Here is a 13,231-nt window from a genome sequence, read left to right as displayed (position 1 = left end):
TGCGAAATTGTTATGATCCATGAAGTTGCTGTTTACATCTATTAGTTGATGGTTAATAAGTATTTCACTGCCAAAGTTTTAAAAACAAACACTTTTTTGTAACCATCAAGTAAACATATGTTTCTCCATAGATGTATGTATGTATCCTACAGTGCCAAATGGTTGAAATACAGGATAAAAATTGTATATTTCTAGTGGTGGTGTTAGTAACTAAACTGTAATAGATGCCATTTTGTAAACTGAAAAATGAAAAGAAGGTACTCTATACCTTATTTATAACTGTCATGGGAAGTGTACATACGAAGAGGTTTAGATAAATTATGTAAAAAATTTCCCGTATTTTCTTTTGTTCATCTGTGTGTGCCATAACCTGAATTTACATTTTGCAGTAATTTTACAACACACACTCAAAATGTAGCTGTTAGTTATGTACAGTCACTGGATGGTCTTCGAGTTGAAGAATTTGATTGCTCTAAATTAACAAGAAAAGTTTCATGTAATTTTGATAATGTGGATGTATTAGCTGAAATGACTAGATTACGTGAACATTAATGACTAATTTAAGTTCATTGTAAAAAATAAATACTTTAATCACTCATATCCAGTATTTTTATTTTTTTCAATTACTCATATTCAATATTTTTATTTTATTTTAAGATTAAAACGAATAAAATACAAAAATTATAGTTTGAAGAAACTAAAAAAATTGATTTTATCATTAAAGGAACTAAAAATCAAAAAATAAAATCCAAACTTAATTATTTGTCTAACTGCCGAATAATGCACCACAACTCTGTATAAATAAAAACGACGGGTGCTATCTCATTTCATTTTCGTAACGACTATATCCTAAAATTAGACATAGACAATTTAAGACAAATGATATCAAGCACACCCAAGGTTTTAGTTGGCTGTTGAACAAAAAACTAGTGATGGGTCGATTCCGATTCCGGAATGGTTCGGTTCCACCGATTCCACTATAATTGCAGGATTCAGAATACAATGGTTTTGGAATCGACCATGACCGATTCTGGATTGTTTTTGTAAGTTTGCAAAATACATCTCCTACGCAATGTAAGAAAATATTAAAATGTATGCAATTATAATTTTTAAACTACATAACAAAATCTTTTGTACGGAACTGAGATTTACGAATTTCGGTGATTAACGTATTTATTTGCACCGCCATTTTGCCCACAGTACAAATGCAGTATCTACTTTCCCGCTTTAAGCGAAAGCATTTTTCGGAAATTACAATGCAGCAGCACTGCATTAAATAGTAAACCTTCAAAAATAGTTAGACAAAAACATGAATGTTAAAAGAAAATGTAAATTTTATTTACTAAGCGTTAACTATTTGATCATGGCAGCTACGTTAGCCATTGTAAACAACCTAATTTTTTGTTTGTGCTACTTGCCATGGTAAACAATACGGCCATGAACCAAATCTTTGATGACGTGAACGTGAAAATTAAGATGTTTCACATCTCTGCACTTTAAACTTTATAAGAATTATAAATAAAATAATTTTTAAAGAGATTTTACCAAAATTCATAGTGGATTACTACGACCATATTAACATAAGTTTAAAAGTAACATAACTAAATTGCTGTAAATCTGCGTTCTTGTGTGTGTTTAGCGATGCTCGTTTTACATTAGCAATATTTTGGAAAGGCAGTTGGCAAATCTGAATTTCCAAACATAGCTGCTGAAACTTTCATAAATTTTTATTACTAAACATCAACAATCTTTTGAAAGTAGTTGTGCTAGTTTAACAGAATTTTTTTCGATAAATTTCTGAAATGAATTAAATGTTGACACGCGATTATTTGAAGAGTTTAAATATTTTGTGTAAGAAAATCTCACCATAAAATGTGGAAATTTTTAGATGCTTGAACATTCACACATCTTTCTTACTCAAGAACAGAAAATTTATTTTCTCTTTACGGTTGTGAAGAACTGCAAGACTTGATGGATTTATTCTTTTCACCAAGTGAGATAATTAAGTTCTAGTTAATATATTAAAAAGTAAGCATCTCTGACATTTTATTTTAGTGTGGTGCATATTTGTTTCCATCATAATGAGATAATAACGTTTTATTTTTACATTTCCATCATTTTTTTTCCGCCCTGGTCCCTTCAAATATGTAAAAACGAGGTTGCCGTGTTTTCTCGTATAATTGTCGCAAATTTTATTCTAAAATCAAGTTTAAAAAATAGGGGTGCGACGATTATGAGGAAAAAATTTTTTTTGTTAGGTAAAGATATTCATAAAACAAAATTCGTTCATGGAAAGTACGTTTATTTAAAAAAAAGGTGACGTATACAATAGCATGCCAAACAATCCATATTAATAATTCCTTAAACAAAAACCCTTCTTCAACTTTAAATAGAATAACCAAAACTTTAACGCGAACGCAAGCCCCTTGAATCCGACGTGAACTAACGTGTCGTAGTACACACTTGCCACGAAAGAATGCGGGCTATCAAATGTAGTTAACTCGGCACCGACAGAGAGCGCGCGTTGCATCCAATCGGCGAGATATCGATATTCGACTATGTGCGCGCGCTCTATACGGGAAGCAACATAACCAAACATGAATGATGCGCTGGCTACATTTTTATAAGCGGTACGCCGCAGTAACGCAGACAATCAGATAAAGGAAATACCGTTTAAAAACCTCTTAAAAAGAAAATTTACCTGTCGGACAACTTTGTATTTCCGTTAATTAAATAAATAAGTGGTAAAGACTGAAATTAAATTTTAGATTATACCTACACTGCGGCGACGCAGACGATCAGATAAAGGAAATAACGTTTAATAACGTCTTTATAAGAAAATTTACACGTCAAACAACTTCATATTTTTCCGTTAATTTATTAAGTAAGTGGTAATGACCGAATAAATATTAGATTTCTACTTTAAATACATCGTTTTACACGGAAAAGATACCTACACAAAGCGCTCGGCATCTACTAGCGGGACCAAAAACATCATGCGACGTTTATGCGAGAAGTTTTTTTATCCCAATTTTGACAGCCTAAAATATGGTTGCGACGATTACGCGTGCGTGACCATTATGCGATAAAACATGGTATATTGTAATTTAATTTGGATCATTATTTAGTTGTGCTTGAAAATAAAATTTTTAACCTAACCGTACAAACCCTCTTTTTTTACAATAAATTAATTGAGTTGATAATGTAAGGTATCTAAAGTTGGTTAAGTTATAACATTATTTACAATTTGCGTCGTAAGACATGTTTGATTATTGGCAGTGTTTGAACACATGTTTCGTCTAACTATATGCAAGGTTAAAAGGCCAAATTGTGCTAGAAATTCAAGGTACATAACTTGATGGTAATGAACATGCTTTTTAACATTATAAAAGCTGTATATAATGTTAATTTCTGCACAGATAATGAAACACAACGCAATTACCTTTTTAAAATCATAAACAACTTTTTTTTTCTGAGTATATTATTCTGTTGAACCTTGTCAGATAAAAATTAATGAATCGGAAACGGATTCGAAGAATCAACCCTTTAATTATAAATCGAAAATGGAATCGGAATCGGTATATTTTAGGAATCAGCCCAACACTACAAAAAACTCAGATTTAAATTTAATTATTTAAATTTGAATTTATTCAACAATATAAGCAAGGGTATTTTTTAGTTTTTTTTAAATTTGTTTTAACTATACGTTTATTTTCAATTAATGTCTTTTAGTACCGAAAAAAATACCACATATGCTGAAAAGTCTCAGATGGAACACTAGCAGCAGGTACACACGTGAACTTTGCAGCAGAAATATATACATAGTTTCTGTTGGAGGTGGACGAGAATGATTTTTTTTACTTTAAGACGGTATTTGGTTGGAAAAGATATTGGATTTTCGGGAGCGGAATTCAGGAGAAACAGCATTGAAATTAAGTCAGGTAAGTAAGGTAAGAAAAACAATATTTACTATTTAAATGTGCATATTTAGAAGCCTTGCATAAACCATGCAAATGATTTTAAGTTAATAAAAAAATACCTTTAGCCAATCCTCAGATAAAAGGATGACAGTAGTTCCACATAGTTATGGAGATAGAGGATGCTACACTGCAGGGACAAAAATCTGTAGGATTTCCAGGGTTTTGGCCCCCCGCGTGATTACGTTTGCCAATCCCATTTTTCAGTTACGATTTTGCAAGCACAAACGGTTCCCCTCGAAGGAGCTTTTTGATACCCCCCCCCCCTCCTTTAGCACCCGCGCACAGAAAATTACGTACGTTTCACTGTATAACAGTATAAAAAAACACATGCATAATTTAATGATGTATGAAATGTATCACCTCAACTTACCTGCTAAAACAAAATCACGTTCCTGTTGAGATTTGTCACCATGTATGCTTTTCGCTGGCCATCTAGAATTTAAAAAAGAACAAATGATTACATAAATTCTGTATTAACCAAAACAAAAAGGTTCAATGCAAACAATGATAGAGAAAAGTAAACACAAAAATTTACCCATATCTTCCAATGCTTCTTGTTATCTGATCCACCTTTCTTTTGGTTTCAACAAAAATTATGGTTTTGTTCTCCTTCTCCGAAGCAATTTCGGACAGCAACTGCATTAGCCTGTGATAAAAAAAAGGTGCATAAGAATATTTACAATTTTTTGTTTCATACAACATTCAAACTAACATTAGAGAACTCTCCAGAAGCATTAAAATTAAGATTAACATAATGAAATATAGTGACGTGTTGGTCCTGGTCATAAAAACTTTCCTTGTCCTAAAATAGTTTTGTTTTCAGAAGGTAGGACTTATTAATTTTTTTTTTTGTTAGAAACTGTTACACTTCCTAACTAAACTGTACAGCACCTTCTCGACAATACTGGTTTAAGAGTTCTGCAGTTTAATAGTCGACTACAGTTTCCACTATGTGCATTACACAAAAAAAAAGTCATCTTGTATAGATTAAATACCAACTTTAATAGATTAGCCAAATCTCCAACTGCATATTCTCTGGCACTTCAAAAGCTAGGTAATTTATGTATATGTATATGTATATATGTATATATGTGTGTGTGTATATATATATACACACAAACACCTTATATCTTATTACTTAGTTATTATTGTGTTAACATTGTATGTTTTGTTGTTCTTTAATATAATTTGTAATGTTAGACATTGCATGAAAATGTGTTGATTTGTATTCTTCTGTCTATATGTTGTTTTGACATTGTTCTAATTGACATGTCCTGAAGTCTTTTTGTATTCATCTTTTATTTTACTGTAATTTTATACTTAACATGAGTAGGTTTTGGTTTCATTTGTCTATTTGTCTATTTGTGGCATCTTGTGTCTTTTGTATTGTTAGTTTGTGGTGTCTGTCTTCTATGTGGTGCCTGCATGCAGCTGTCTCCTACCTGATCTAATTCCAGTGAAAAGCATCATTGTAAGGTAGTGAAAACCACTAAAAATTAAGTCAGTTGTATAACAAAGTATTAATATTGACCTACAGATACTACCAGCAAAAAAAAAAAAAAAAAAAACCTGTAGATACATAAAACAGATGAGCCCGCGCACACATACGTCGGCTGTGAACACAGGGCTGCGACTGAACACCGGCATTTTAGCAAACATTTTTCATATAATTATTGTAGCGTACTTAACCCAACCAACCTTTCACTTTAGTATTATTTGTCTAATTTCCAGAAGTTGTTACATAATGTAAAAAAATATTTTTTTCTTGTAATTTTTACAATCATATTTATTATTCAAATTCAATGTTTGTATTCACTAACAATTTGGTATTCATATTCGATTCAAACTAAAAAACTGATATTCGCACAGGTTTAGTTATAAACAATGTTTTGTGCATATTTCAGAATGATTTAACTTATTTTCTTCACAGAAAAAAAAAAGTTAATTTCGCACAAATATAACAATTCCATTGTATTTCGTGAGAAATTACAAGATTTCGCCCAACACAGCAAATTTCGTTAAAACACAATGCTGTATATTAACTTTTTATCGCTACTGTAAGGTTATTTGTATGACACATCATGTGCATGTAATTTTTTGAAATTTTGTGATTTCGTCATTAACAAAATTTGACTAGGTACCCCTATTTACAAGCCAAACAAATATTCTAATTTTGTGTTCAATCACAATTTAGATGACCCTACATAACTAGGGCTGTACGGGATAGGTAATTTTGGTTCGGGAAAAATTCGGGCGGGAAGCTATGATTTCCCTCGGGAAACGGGACGGGAACGGGAATTATTTAAAAGTGCAATATGTATCCAAGCAAATTTATTTATTTCAAAAATGGGCTATCAAAACCATATAATTTTAACTTTTAAAAGCCATAGTATTAAAATAATAATTTTGAAAAATAAACAATACTATGAAATGCCTCCATTTTCGTGTATGAACACCAGTTCCCCTGTATGTTCTGAGGAAAGGGACATACGCTTGGGGGATACAATGTTCCCAGCAGTAGAAAACACACGTTCACTTGCTGTTTCTGTTGCAGGGATGCCTAAATACTGCATTGCAACTTTACACACGTTAGGAAACGCATCTTTTCCTTTTTCTCTCCACCACTTTAGGGGATCATCACTTCTTTGTATAACAGGCATACTGAAATAGCAATCAGTTTCTGATGACATGATCTGGTTACTTGATTCACTCTCAGCAAGTTCGTCAAAAACACTCCAGAGAGAAGTAGAACTCTGTGCCAACTCACTGGTACCTGCAGTTGTTACTGAAAGAAAAAGAAACACCACATTCTTACACAATGCTATAGTGGCTTTTGTATAAATAAAATAACTAGGCCTACAAATAAATTAAACAATACCTGGTTGTGCCGTTGCCTGTGTGATTTCTTTTACTTTTTTATCCAGGTGGTTACGTGCCAAAAGTTTTTCTTCCGTTGGAATTACAACAGCCTTAAACCTCGGGTCAACTAACATTGCAGTATAGTATGGCTCTTTTCGATCGTAGCATGGAAATCGTGCTTGGAGAGCCAGAAGTACCTCATTTGCAAACTCCCATCCCTGTTTTGCATTGGTGTTGATGTAGGCCTTCAGACAATTTTTTAGAGAAAAAATGACCGGAATGACCATTGATGCTGATGGTGAACGTTCACCACAAAGTTGGGTTGTAGCATCATACAATGGTTGCAATATATTAATGTAAGAGTCAATAAGGTTCCATTCACTCAACTGCAGATTATCCATGTTCAGTGTTGGTAAGTGACGAGAAAGAGGTATCTTGTTGTCAAACAATCTCTTCAGCATTAAAAACTCTGAATTCCATCTAGTCTGACAGTCTTGAATCAAGTTTAGTACCGGCAGATCTAGTTCTTCTTGAATTTGATGCAACTGTTCAGTTGCTCGCGCACTGTGTTTGTATCGTCCAACAATCGAACGTGACTTTTTCAGTACCTCTTTGATCTCACATGTTACTTTAACAGCATCTTGCAATACAAGCTGCAGTGTATGTGCAAAGCACTGCAGCTGCGTAAACTTAAGTTTGCATAGTGAAAGTCCCAACTTAAGGTTTCGTCCATTATCACTCACAATGTACATGTCCACTTTGTCCCCTGCATTTTCTAAGTCCCATTCATTGAAGCACTCTACTAGTTTCTCACTAATTGCTTCACCAGTGTGTCCACCAGGAAAGCTGTAACACCCTAAACAGTACTTCTTCATGTCGAAATCTTCAATAAAATGACATGTCAGCGACATGAATGCTTCGTTGCTAGCAGATGTCCACAAATCACAAGTGAATGATAAAGAAGCATTTTTGGATAAACTTATTGCATTGGCAATATGTTCAGACATTTTTGCCTTTGTTTTGTTGTACAGTTCAGGTATTAGGTACTCTTCTTGAAAAAGTGTTACGAGATGGCACTGAATAAAGTGGTTGAGCTATTTTAAGGACTTTTTGAAATTTATGATTTTCCACTGTACTGTATGGCAACATAGCATCAGCTATCCATTCCCCAATACAGTTCGTCAGTGAAATGGCCCTTTCATGTGTTGAAGGCCATTTGTAAGCTTCGTCTAAGCGAAGTTCCTTCTTTGTTGGTTCTAAAGTTTTTTCCCCAATATTTCCGCCTTTCCGTGTTGCTTCTATCTGTTCAAGTTCTTTTTTCAAATTTGGATGTTGCATCAGATGTCGAAGCAACCCAGATGTGCTACCAAAATTGGTTTTTAAAACCTTTTTGCATTGTTTACACTGTGCAGACACATTATCTGGCATTTTTTGGTAAAAAGACCAGATAGGAGTTTTTAATTTGGTGTGGCGACTTTCCATGATGAAATTCACGTACATAAACACACACACCTTATGTAAACAACTTCACACTAAAATACTCGCCAACACAGATAATATCACAATGCGTTTAAAACCGGAGTAAAATACATTGAATATCTTGTTCTGTAGAGAAAGGAACCTGAATCTCTGGCGCTCGGCTTTGTGTGTGGAACAGCATTGGTGACAAACTTTACGATATGTAAATATTTAGAAATAACATTTCACCACAGTTTCTCTCAACGCCTATCTTTGCTTTCACCGTCGTTTGTCCTAAACACCAAATTTATGAACGTTCAAATACATTTCAATGTAATATACATCAGTGTCGCCAACGTCTTTCCGCAATATTTCTTATTCGTTAAAACGAACATCACCGAACATGCACGAAGACGCCATATTTACAAGACTTTGAACGTTCACATCACCAAATGTTTTACTCATGGCCGTATGGTACACCTTGGCAAGTGGCACAAAAAAAATGTTTACAATGGCAAACGAAGCTGAGAAATCGCCGTGGCCACAAACGAACGTAGTAAAGTAAACTAAATACAGTTTACACAATTCGCTTTACTTTTGTTGTTCCGTCTAAACTTGTGTCACGGTTAGCTATAAAATGGAGCGCTAATGCAACATTAATTGCGGGAAATGCTTTGCATTAAACGGGAAAATAATGCATTAAAACTATAGGGAAAATGACAGTGCCAGTAAAAAAAATACGTTAATTACGCAAATTCGTATATCTCAGGTACGTAAAAATGAGGTTCTACTGTAATCACAGAAAACATGTTCCGTTACGACGACACCTAAAGATAGGTTACGCAGTGATTTTATCAGAAAAATTATCAATATAAATTTTCGGGAAATATTACTTTCCCGAATAATTTCGGGAAAAATCCATTCCCGAAATTTCCCGAAAAATCGGGATCCCGCCCAGCTCTATACATAACCTGTAAATAAATATTAGGAAACAAAAATATTATTTTGTATTAACTTAAATTAAAATGATAACAAAAACCGTGACAAATGTGAGATACAACTAACATAACATACTGAAAACTATTGTCGTAGCATACACTAACCAGAAAAGAGTATAGGCTTTAAGACTAAGTTCCTGAGTTTCTCGCGAGCGGGCAAAGACGCGCGTAGTTATCTACGTCCTCAACAGAGCGCACTAGCAGTACGGTTGAATGATGAAGCGACGTGCGGAAAAAAGGAGAGGGGTGGGAAAGAGGACGCTGTTCTCAGAATTCTTATCGCCCAGCGGGGTGTCATGTTTACGACTGGCCTGGGAGAGAGGGGTGGGGGAACGGGGAAGGATGTACTCTGCCTCGGCGAACATTTAGATTTCCAATCCCTTTGCGTCTCTGTCCCTTTCCCCCACATCCACCCAAGACTACTCGATCCTCAACAAAGCGCAAGAGAATAAATATTACTATTTTTGGTACATTTCAGTTAGAAACCCATACGTAACCGAGTGCAACCCAAGGTAATTATAATAAATATTAATTTGGTGCACTACACATATACAATATACAATTTGTATGTTTTACTGCGGTGATTATGTGGCCAAAACTATCAGATTTGGTCCCTTTTGCAAGAATGCTCGTTCACAGCTAACCACTTCATTCAAATAAGTCGGTCAGTAATGTAGTTTTCCTGCCCCTGTAAAAAAAAATAATAATTTTTAACTGTGTACTACAAGGAGTTTGAGCTTCTACAAATTTTCTTTCTTTACACATTTTGTCACAGGTGTGTGTGTATGTGTATTACACAAACAGTTGAACATTGACCACCTAATAGCATGACGTTATGTTGCAAAGCGATATTATTTGCTATATTTGATATCTGATTGGAACTGTATTTTTCTGTGCAACTATATATATATAGCAGGTTATTGCATTAATTTTAGTGTTTTAAATTTATTATGTTTTTATGTATGTATACATGAGGCTGGAGCTAGAAAAAGTTTTTGTTTGCTTTTTTAGCTGAGCTGTGGCTTTTGATTACACTTCCTTTTTTATATGTGATGTTTAAAAACGATGTTATTAGTAAATGTCCTGGCATTCGTATTTCTTGTAAAAAAAACAATCATATTTTCGAAAATTAAGCTATCATTTAGTAATTTATTATTGCAATATAAATACTTGTGTATGCCAGTCGCGTCTGGCGAAATGAGGAGCTCCTTCACGCTTTCCCTACTGGTGACGTCAAGCATCACTGGTAGTTCGTTTTTTATGTATGAACTGGATGTCAAAGAGGCTCGAAATAAACAACAGTTGTAACTAATAATAATAATTTAATTATGAAAGGGCCACATACTCGAAGAATCACCTTCTCTACGCAATCAAACGTGTTTTAAAATATCTAAGGAGTAGGCTACACGTCATAGGTTGTATAAGAATATTTCGGATGGAGCTAACCAAGGATATTTTATCGTGCATACAGATAAAGTGATATTTTAAGAGTAGTATTATTATCCCCCCCCCCCAACACCACCACCAAACTGATGGATTTATTGGCATATCCATACATAAAAAAAACACTGCTCCAGAATCTGCACCTGAATCGTCTTAGTGGGAAAAAGGTGTACATAAATTACGATCACTGAGGTTATACAGAAAGTAATCAACCAGAGTAAGTGATTAGGAGCAAGGAATACTAATGCAATAAATATACCATTGATATAATTTAATGATAATTTTTACTCTTGTTTTAGAAGTGAATATTGCTGAATAGCAAATTTTCATTTTCAAATATTGTAACAATGAAAAATTGCGAACCAATAAACATTTTTTGCTTAGTATATCATTTAATTATGTCTTAAGACAAATGGAAACTAGATATTATGAGCACGAAATATTTGTAAGTAATAAAAATTTACATAATAAATTACTTACATTCATACAAATTAAAATATTTTTCTAAGATATATAAGTATAACTACATTTCATTTTCGGCCAACGAACATATAGTTATGCTTTGGGCCCTGATAATAATACATAATTACATTTTCATTTTTCACCAAAAGTACATGAGGCACAAAAGTCAATAAATCTTAAAACACAATAAAAATATACCCGGTCTACATTATATTTTAATACAAGCACCAATACAATACTATTTTAACTGAACATTTTTTGGAGATATGCATAATTTTATTAAAATTAATCAGAAAGTAATGCAATTATATGTTTGCAACCTTACGTACTTCACTTGCCTTTGACGAATCCGGATAGGTTCAATGTTTAGCCAGCCGAAAAGGATGTTTAGATTTTATTTTTAAACACATGTGAAATTAGTCCTTTTTTTTAAACACTTCATCGCTGTCACGTGAATTTACGGCAACTTACGTTATTATTGTACTTTTGTTTTGTAGTAACAATCGGTAGGCTAAATATGTACACGTGTTTGTTGAAACTTCGTTTTAAACATCCATATCCATAAATTAATTTTGTCAATTTATTTATTGATACCAGTAAAATACAAAATAAATTATATTTATTTTACGTCCTCTTAAATTATTTAAATGATATGATATATAAATAATGACCAAAAATTTTTTTAAATGAAGACGTATTTTCAACTTCAAGTACGCGAGAATTACACAGATTCATTTACTTGCGTATTGCATAGCATACTTCACGTCCATTTCTGACAGTCTTGCGAAGTCACTTCCAAAGTATCTACAAGTATATTCTTCAGGCGAATTCGGACACTGCATTATAATCTTCCATTAAATCTAGAAGACGTGTTCTTACATTTGCTTGGAGTTTGAAATTACATATTTTTTTGAAATAATAAAGTCAATTTTAAAATTTAACTCCATTGCAGAAACACTTACGCAATATATTTGGTAATGTATTTTGTGTTTTATTCTAGTTCGATAATGAAGTCAATCTGAATTTATTGCCTTTTTTTCAGATTTGTTTATACATTAGATGTATATAAATATAAAAATTTATGTAACAGGATGAATCTTAAATGGTTTGAACAGTTATCTATAATGAATGAGTTGGTTTGTTCATTAAAAGCCATTCTTTTTTAATGTTCAAGTTGGATTTCTTTATAACTCAAAAAAATTATCACGTAACTAAAAAAATTAATAAATAGGAGCAAACTTCTGTTCGTATGTAGGTGTTAATTTTGTTAATGTTTAAATCATGAAAATAATGTAATACAATTTGTTCTCTAGATAATTAGATTTAGAAGTAAGGCTACATATTTCAGTCATTACCATGGTACGACTTCCGGAAAAGTTTTACATATATATATATATATATATATATATATATATATATATATATATATATATATATATATATATATATATATATATATATATATATATATATATATATATATATATTTACAGAAGGTACCGGAGCTTGCAGGTTGCGCAGAAAGGAATTGTATTGTTTGTGAGAGTTCTCTGTTGGCAGTAACACCTATGATATATGTTTGATGTTCTGTTTCCAACTCATCGTTAAAACTAAATTTTACAGACTGATTATTATTAGGGGTGTGCGGGATCCCGACGCTTCGGGGAAAAAAGTCGGGAAAATAGGCTTCCCGAAATGCCGGGCGGGAATTTTATTACTCCCGAATTTTTCGGGAAATTGTTAAAAAATTTACAAATGTTTACTAATCATGTTAAAATGTTTTCTATCAATTCAAACTGTTTTTACAAAAATATTTTTTATGGATTCATACATTTTTGAAGGGTTTCCGTACTATTTAAACGCAAAACATCTTTTAAACGTATGCCGATCGTAGCGACAGCTGTGGTGTGCAGTGAATTATGATAAACGTTTACACATATCTAATTGGAATATAAAAAACGTACATGGAGTACCTTAAATATTGTATGCGTTCATAAATATATTTCTTCAAGGGTACAAATTTGCAAGATA

At 32.9% G+C, this 13,231-nt stretch overlaps 1 protein-coding gene across 1 annotated transcript in view; it reads right to left on the bottom strand.

The window, feature by feature from the left end:
- Positions 1–13,231, bottom strand: part of LOC134540221 (probable ATP-dependent RNA helicase DDX5) — a 166,396-nt gene that overhangs the window by 45,446 nt on the left and 107,719 nt on the right. Inside the window, exons 8-9 of the mRNA XM_063382835.1 lie at positions 4,516–4,626; positions 4,351–4,412 (exon numbers count right to left, since the gene is read on the bottom strand). Coding sequence (XP_063238905.1) covers positions 4,351–4,412; positions 4,516–4,626 — 173 coding nt within the window. The remainder of the gene's footprint in view (positions 1–4,350; positions 4,413–4,515; positions 4,627–13,231) is intronic.

The sequence above is a fragment of the Bacillus rossius genome, chromosome 1, assembly GCF_032445375.1.
Source record: "Bacillus rossius redtenbacheri isolate Brsri chromosome 1, Brsri_v3, whole genome shotgun sequence".
Classification (NCBI taxonomy): domain Eukaryota; kingdom Metazoa; phylum Arthropoda; class Insecta; order Phasmatodea; family Bacillidae; genus Bacillus; species Bacillus rossius.
This window is presented reverse-complemented; position numbering and strand designations above follow the sequence as displayed.